At 49.3% G+C, this 8,637-nt stretch overlaps 1 protein-coding gene across 1 annotated transcript; it reads right to left on the bottom strand.

Annotated features, from left to right (window-relative positions):
- Positions 1–1,108: 1,108 nt before the first annotated feature.
- Positions 1,109–5,250, bottom strand: Tedc2 (tubulin epsilon and delta complex 2). The gene is made up of 10 exons (XM_050137449.1): positions 5,162–5,250; positions 4,988–5,086; positions 4,732–4,790; positions 4,217–4,625; positions 3,740–3,793; positions 3,165–3,258; positions 2,910–3,024; positions 2,707–2,808; positions 1,831–2,021; positions 1,109–1,521 (listed from the first exon to the last, which is right to left on the bottom strand). The coding sequence occupies exons 1-10, from the start codon at positions 5,209–5,211 to the stop codon at positions 1,375–1,377; spliced, it is 1,320 nt and encodes a 439-aa protein (XP_049993406.1). The 5' UTR covers positions 5,212–5,250; the 3' UTR covers positions 1,109–1,374.
- Positions 5,251–8,637: the final 3,387 nt, after the last annotated feature.

Here is an 8,637-nt window from a genome sequence, read left to right as displayed (position 1 = left end):
ACACCTTTAATCCCAGCACTCGGGAGGCAGAAGCAGGTGGATCTCTCTGAGTTTGAGGCCAGCCTGGACTACAAGAGCTAGTTCCAGGATAGGCTCCAAAGCTATAGAGAAACCCTTCTCAACCCCCTCCCCAAAATATATTATTTTATACATATGGTGTACTGTGCCTGCATGTATGTATGTGTACCACATATGTCTAGTGCTTACTGAGGCCAGGGAAGCCCACCAGATCTCCTAGAACTGGAGTTACAGGCAGCTGTAGCCATAATGTGGATGCCACTTATGCCAGCTTAACCACTGAGCTATCTCTCCAGAACGCAATAGTTTTTAAAACTCTGGGGAACTGAGGCTGGGAGTCCTTAAGAATCTTGCAGGAGCTGGGTGGTAGTGGCTCACGCCTTTAATTCCAGCACTTGGGAGGCAGAGGCAGGAGAATCTCTGTGAATTACGGGCCAGTCTGGCCTACAGAGCGAGTTCCAGGACAGTGAGGAGAGGGCTGTTACACAGAGAAACCTTGTCTTGAAAAACCAAAAAAAAAAAAAAAAAAAAGAAAAGAAAAGAAAATTATCTTTGAGAAAATCCCAAACAAGAAATCCACGCTGAAAACCACGTTCTGCCCCCTGCCCATTCTCGTCTTCCCAGGGAACTGACAATTCTTACAATAGTGGGCAAAGCCTATGAGGTGACAATGCCACAAGTGGGCACTGAGCAGGATGCAGAGACACCACAGGCTGCAACAAAACTGATAGCTGATAAGTGGGGGTGAACCCTGGGATGGCTGCGGGCAGAGCCAAGTCTGTTCTGAGGCGGCTTACGGCGGCGTTGTCTTTAACAGGCTCAGCGCAGCAGTGCGCACGGGGAAGAGACGTCAGGGTCAGTGCAGCAGTGCACACCGGGAAGAGACGTCAGGGTCCCAGCAAGCAAACGTTAATGGTTTTCCCCTCCCTTATGCAGAAGGACAGTAATATTTTTGAAAATTCTATTTGATATATTCATTCATTTATTTATTTATTTATTTATTTATTTATTTATTTATTTATTTATTTATAGGTGTGTCCAAGCCCCTTAATTGATAAAGTCCTTAAAACCACAAAGAAAGAAACAAGAACACGAAAAGCTCCTTACTAAGCCCTACTCTGAAGCCACATAAATACACAGCTCCAGGATCACACAAGCAGCTTGCAGCCTACAGTGAGGCAGTAATGGCAGTTAAGAAGGGCTTTCCCAGGAAGGCAGAAAGCTGAGCCCTGACCAGAAAGTCACAGCTCTCTCTCTGCTCTTAGCTCCTCCAAACAGGAAAACCCTTCAATCCCTGCTCACTACACTCCAGCTGAGAGGAGGGGACTCTCCCAGATAGACTTCTGCCCAGCCCGCTTAGTCAGCAGGGTCGTCTCGAAGAACCGTGAGGAAGTGCTCACCTCCTCCACAGAGCAGACTGTATGCAGCCCGGCACAGCGCCAGCCAAGGTGACCCTCCTGGCTCCTGGGTGTTTATCAGAGGGAGGAGTTCAGCCATCAGAACCTGGGGAACAGTACAGGGCCAAAGCCTCAGTGGGACTCTATCCTGGCATGCTAGCCCAGGGCCCCCCACGTGGGAAATCCTGGGACAAGCTTCCATTCTCCAGACTTGCTTTCTGAGATTCTAAGCATCCCGGGCACACAAAGTACATGGAGAATGTCCTAGTTCACACGGAGACCCAGAGGCTCACAGTCACAGCCTCTCCCAGGTTGTTCTCTGGAGACTGACCCACAGGGGGCTCACGTGCCAGCCTAGTAAGGTCACTGGCTCCCAGGAACCCAGGTACACATCACCACCTCCTGCTGGCAGTACCTTTTCTAGATGGATCTGCTGGTCTAACATGGCCATGCGAAGCTTCAAGGTGGCCAAGGTCTGCAGCTCCTTGGTGCTAGAGTAGAGAAGGAGCTCAGGGCTCCAGAAAGAGTCCATCTTTCCTCCACAGAGTGGCGAGGCCTGGGTGGGCTTCTCCACAAGGCATGGTCCTGACAGCCCTCCTGTCACAGCTACGAACACAGCCATTTATAGTTTCATGGGGCAGCTGTCGTCACTAAAATTTCTCTTTCCTTACAGGCCAGTACTTAGTTTTCCAGGTATCTCTTCCCTACTTTCAATTGGCCTTGGCTTTAAGGGATACAAAGTCAAGCTTTTAAAACAACCCGTAAGCTGGGCAGTGGTGGCGAACACCTTTAATCTCAGCACTCGAAAGGCAGAGCAATAAGATCTCTGAGTTGGAGGCCAGCCTGGTCTACAGAGTAGGTTTCATTACTGCCTGGGCTACACAGACAATCCCTGTATCAAAAAATAAACAAACGAGGGGGCTGGAGAGATGGCTCAGTGGTTAAGAGCATTGCCTGCTCTTCTAAAGGTCCTGAGTTTAATTCCCAGCAACCACATGGTGGCTCACAACCATCTGTACACCCTCTTCTGGCCTTCAGGCATACACACAGAATATTGTATACATAATAAATAAATAATTATTAAAAAAATAATAATAAACAAACGAACAAAACAAAACAAATACACAAAACAAAAAACCAGCCTAGTGTGTGGCAGGCTGTGGTGTGTTTGGTGTGATGGGTTTGTCTGCCCCTGGGCCTGGCTGGTGCCTACTCAGTCACGGGCTGGGCAGGTTAAAATGCCTGATCCAGTCCAGAGTTCAGCACATGCAGTGGCGGGGTAGCACCTCACCTGTCTGGAGCACCTGGATCCTGTGGAGACACTGTCCCACAATGGCCTGCAGTCCTTCCAGCACCAGCAGGCATCGGTACTCCTGCGTCCAGTCAGTGGGGGCTACACAAGTTAAGGAGGGCAAGGGGAGTCCGTGATGGTCCCCAAAGCCCCCCTGCCACCCTTGCCTGCCACCCTCCACCATTCCCATCAGGCCCACTGACCTGCTGACAGCGCCTTCTGCATATGAAGTCTCAGCAGTGTACAGGCCTTCCTCAGGCTCTGGGCATGAGCCTCTACTTCAGCAGCACCAGGCCGCCCGAGGCTGGAGCAGCCTGACTGCACACTAGTCAGGGAAACTGTCCTGTGGCCAGAGGTGGGTTGGGAGGAGATACCACTGCCATGTCACAGTGGCCCCTTCCCCAACCTGCCAGGTTCAGAGCCACAAACCCCCGGTTCTTCCTTGCCAGTAAGGATACGGCCAGCTGGAGTTTTTGGAGGAACTGCGTTTTGGCGGCTCTGGTGGCATCTGTGGAGTCACTGGCTTGTACAGCGCTGAGCTGGGCCCACAGACTGGAACAGGTACAGAGGCGGCCCCAGAGGAGGAGCAAGGTTATTTTAACTAACAACAAGGGACCTTAAGAGGTAGGGGAGGATGGACAGGGGCACATATTCCTGGGTGCATGGCTTTGCTATACAGCAGTAAGGACAACAGAAGCCTCAGGGAACCTAGAGATACTGACAAAGACAAGTGGGCAGGGTAGAGCTGTGTGTGCCAGGCACAGTGCAAACGCCTGAGAGGCGCCATCTTGTCTGACCCTTGCAGCACCTCTATGGAACAGGGCCTGTTCCTGTCATTCCAGAAGGAAGACAGCCTGGAATTGAATGGTTGAGGGGTGGAGAGATGGCTCAGTGGTTAAGAGCACTTGCTACTCTTAGAGAAGCTGTTTCGACCCCGAGACAGCAAAAGCAGAGAGGCCTGCTGCAGGGTTCTGTTTGCAAGTCCTAATGTCAGTGATGTTTCACCTGTCTCTCAGTCCCCACTCAGCCTTACCGGGAATTCTGGGAAGCCGCCTTCCTGAATGCCGGAGGTAATTGTAGGAGAGTCCTGTCAGAAAGAAGCCAATGCTTGGAGCAGCCTCTTCTCACTCTAGGGCTGTCATTCTTACTCCTGGCTCAGAACCCATCAGGGCGAACCTCCTCCACCCTCTCCGTTAACTGTCTGTCTGACAAGCATCTTGAAAAGGGCTTCTGGAGTAGCACGGGCGCTGGCCCAGTCCAGAGAGAAGAAAGGGCATCAAGCACCAAGAACACACCCGAGCCATGCAGACAGAGCCCCTCTAAAGCCCCTTGGCTGGTCAGGCTCCAGAACGACAAACCTGATGCCATCCCAACCAGTTGTTCTACCCTGCCTGCTTCACTGCGTGACACTTACGGAGCGGTACCCAGAGCTTCCCCATTCAGCTCAACGCCCTGCTAAGATCTGAACAGACAGAATGCAGTTTCTCCAGTTAGGGTCTGGGTAGCTTACCCCTTGTCTTTCAGTGTGAAGGGTTTTGTGGCACGAGGATCAGCTGATGGGGCCATTTGTTGGTCCCCGAGGCCTGGTCCAGACCCGGCAGCTTGGGATCCTGTTCTCATATGGGTCCTATCTCCCCTTGACAGAGGTCTGCCCTTGGGGTAGTCCTTGGCAGGGATTGTGGCCCGTTGTGCGCCCTTGGTGGATCTGGCACCTGATGCACGGCTGCCAGCCTGGCTGGAGGGCTGGGAATGGGTAGGGGCAGTGGCACCAGAAGCGGCTGCATTAGATGCAGAAGTCAGGCTGGGGGTTCTGTCTCTTTGTCCAGCCTTAGACGGGCCTTTCCTCACTCGTACAGCCTTCTCCAGTGCCTGCGTCAGAAGCTCCAGTTCCCTGAGGTCTTGAGCACTCGGTGTGCATGCTGTGAAAGTCAAGAACCAGGCTTCACTGTCCCAGGACGGAGCCCCCATGACAACTTGCCAGAGAAAGGTCAGGGGCAGCACGTGGAAAAAGCAGCTGAGGTTTACCTGGAGTTGGGGCCTCTTCCTTGGTTTCTGGCTCCGGAGCTAGGGCCCTGGCTGGTTCCCTGCAAAGACAGGGAAGCTAAGGCATGATCCAACCAGACCCTACCCCTCAACAGATCCCCAGCTTCAGACTCTGCAGAATAAAGAGGAATAGTAATGGTAGCCGGCTTCCAACGTGTGCAGATGCACTTGGCCTCCCAGTCCCTGGAGATCTGCATGATTCCGAGGAGGGCCTGGATAGGTCCCAAGGTCCGCGTACCAGACTTGCAGCAGCCGCCTGGAAACGCGCAGGCTCCGCTCCAACTGTCGCTGCCGCTCGGCGCAGGAGTCCAGGGCGCCCTGCACCTCTGCCACTATCCTGAGGACAAGCACCATGTGAGCCTCGGAACCCCGCGCCCGCCCGCACCAGTCCCTCGTGTCGCACGAGACCCACCGGCGCGCGCAGTCCGTGGGTAGCCGGTAGTCTGCTTTCGCTCCAAGCATTTTTGCCGCCGCTACGGAGTCCCGCACCTTCCGGACAGACGGCCGTCCACTTCCGGTTAGGCTACCCAATCGAGCACAGCGACAAAGACCTGCTCCGTAGTGCGAATTCACGTCATCATCCAGGCTCCGCCCTAATGTCCCCCCCCCCCCCTCCGGGCTTTGTTGGACTCTCAATAAGGCCGCCAGGGTAGATAAGAGTGGTTTGCTTTTAGTTTGGGTAACCAGATTATGCTCATCTGGTAGGGCGTCCGTCTTCACCAGTTTCTGTCGAACCTCCTTTGAAAGCAGAGATAAACTGTTTTACTGACTCCAGGACCACTTAACAGTCTAGCATAGGGTTGAAAGATGATGTTTCAGAACTGGGTCAAAGGACAGAAAGCATGGGAACAAATGTCAGGTACCAAGAGAGAGAGCAACGAAGCCCAGGAAATCTGGAACATATGGCACCTAGATGGTTTTGCCGTCTGACAGTGAAGCCATCTGCCTAAGTTATGCTAGGTTGTGAAAGGGACAGAGGTGTGATGGATAACAGGAGGGGAGGCTTCAGCCTAGAGAATGACCGGGAGCGGATAGAACAGTGGACAGTAGACCAGTACACACACTGCAGTAAGGCCTAGCAATGGTCTTTGTCTGCAAAGATTTGCCAAATCAACTTCACTTTATGCTTCCCATCGAAAGCTATTTCTATACCACATACATTTCATTTTAAAACTCACTATGTAGACTAGGCTGGCCTTGAACTTACAGAGATCTGCTACTCAAAGGTTGCTTATTTCACACACACACACACACACACACACACACACACACACACACACACACACACACCAGTACGTTATTCTGTATTCTCAGTTGAGTCAGAATGTAAAGCAGGATCTCATGTAGCTTAAACTGGCCTTGACTTCACTATGTACCTGAGGATCTGAACTCATCATCTTCCTGCCTCCATCTCTTTTTTTAAAAAGCAAAAACAGCCGGGCGATGGTGGCACACGCCTTTAATCTCAGCACTCGGGAGGCACAGGCAGAGGCAGGCGGATCTCTGTGAGTTCGAGACCAGCCTGGTCTACAGAGCTAGTTCCAGGATAGATAGGCTCCAAAGCCATAGAGAAACCCTGTCTCGAAAAACCAAAAAAATAAAATTAAAAAAAAAAAAAGCAAAAACAAGCCGGTCGGTGGTGGTGCACACCTTTAATCCCAGCACTTGCGAGGCAGAAGCAGACAGATCTGTGAGTTTGAGGCCAGGCTGGACTACAAGGGCTGGTTCCAGGACAGGTCCCAAAGCTACAGAGAATCCCTGTCTCGGAAACAAAACAAAACAAAAACAACCACAGATTCAACGCAATGCCTATCAAAATCCCAGCAAAATTCTTCAAATACTTCAAAAGAATAGTACTCAACTTCATATGGAATAGTCAACTTCATAGGATAGTCAAAACAATCCTGTACAATAAAAACTTCTGGAAGCATCACAATCCCTGACTTCAAACTCCACTACAGAACTACAGTACTGAAAACAGCCTGGTATTGGCATAAGAACAGACAGGAGGGCCAATGGAACCGAATAGAAGACCCGGATATCAACCTACACATCTTCGAACACCTGATCTTTGATAAAGAAGCAAAAAAATATTAAATGGGAAAAAGAAAGCATATTTAACAAGTGGTGCTGGCATAACTGGATATCAACATGTAGGAGAATGAAAATAGACCCATATCTATCACCATGCACAAAACTCAAGTCCAAATGGATCAAAAACCTCAACATAAAGCCAACCACACTGAACCTTATAGAAGAGAAAGTGGGAAGTACACTTGAATGCATTGGCACAGGAAACCACTTCCTAAATATAACCCCAGCGGCACAGACACTGAGAGAAACAATAAATGGGACCTCCTGAAACTGAAGTTTCTGTAAAGCAAAGGACACGGTCAACAAGACAAAACAACAGTATACAGAATGGGAAAATATCTACACTAACCCCACATCAGACAGAGGTCTGATCTCCAAAATATACAAAGAACTCAATAAATTGGACACCAAAAGATAACATAACCCAATTAAAAAAAGTGGAGTACAGACCTAATCAGAGAACTCTCAACAGAGCAATCTAAAATGGCTGAATGACACTTAAGGAAATATTCAGCATCCTTAGTCATCAGAGAAATGCAAATCAAAACAACTCTGAGATTTCATACTACACCTGTAAGAATGGCCAAGATCAAAAACACTGATGACAACTTATGCTGGAGAGGTTGTGGGGAAAAGGGAACACTTCTGCATTGCTGGTGGGAATGCAAACTGGTACAACCCCTTTGGATGTCAGTGTGGTTATTTCTCATAAAATTAGGAAATAACCTTCTTCAAGACCCAGTAATACCACTTTTGGGTATATATCCAAAGGATGCTCAATCGTGCCACAAGGACATGTGCTCAACTATGTTCATAGCAGCTTTGTTTGTCATAGCCAGAACCTGGAAACAACCTAAATGCCCCTCGACCGAAGAATGGATAAGGAAAATGTGGTACTTACACAATGGAGTACTACACAGCAGGAAAAAAAATAACATCTTGAATTTTGCAGAAAAATGGATGGAACTAGAAAACATTATTTTGAGTGAGGTAACAGACCCAGAAAGACAATTATCACATGTACTCACTCACAGGTGGTTTTTAAACATAAAGCAAATGAAAGCCAGCCTACGAACCACAATCCAGAGAACATGGAAGTGGAGTGGAGAGATGCTTCATTAATTAGGAGCATTTGCTGCTTGTTCCATGTCTTGAGTGATAGAATTTTAGAAGCATGCCACCAGACGTAGCTTTTAGAATTGTTTCTACTGGAGGAAGTGAGGACAGGAACCGTGCCCAGTAGAATTGGAGTTAGTGAATTATTAATCCTAGAGCCCAAGAGGTAAGATAACCCTAGCTGTTTCGGTCTGAAGGTACAGGGAACACAACAAACTTGTGAGCCCTGTGTGTCAAGCAAAGAAGGGTTAAGGGACTAGATAAGGCACTACTACTTCCAACAGACTCCAGCAAGAGGGGGATACTGAAGACTTGTGGAGATTTAAAAACTCATAAAAGCCAGGCGGTGGTGGCGCATGCCTTTAATCCCAGCACTCGGGAGGCAGAGGCAGGCGGATCTCTGTGAGTTCGAGACCAGCCTGGTCTACAAGAGCTAGTTCCAGGACAAGCTCTCTAAAACCACAGAGAAACCTTGTCTCGAAAAACCAAAAAAAAAAAAAAAAAAAAAAACCTCATAGAAATCAGAGGGGCCAGGAGTGTACCTGGAGTAGCTTCTACAGGGTCAGGCTGGTAATGAGTGTAGATTTTAAAAGTTCTTAGATTGGTTTTATGTGTACCACATGTACACACGGTGCTGCAGAGATCAAATACACTGGAACTGGAAATTTAGGGTGGTTG

The sequence above is a fragment of the Alexandromys fortis genome, unplaced genomic scaffold, assembly GCF_014885135.2.
Source record: "Alexandromys fortis isolate MF-2015 unplaced genomic scaffold, M_Fortis_MF-2015_v1.1 scaffold_29, whole genome shotgun sequence".
In the NCBI taxonomy this organism is placed as follows: Eukaryota; Metazoa; Chordata; class Mammalia; order Rodentia; family Cricetidae; genus Alexandromys; species Alexandromys fortis.
Note: the sequence above shows the minus strand (reverse complement) of the source record. Positions and strands in the feature narration are given on the sequence as shown.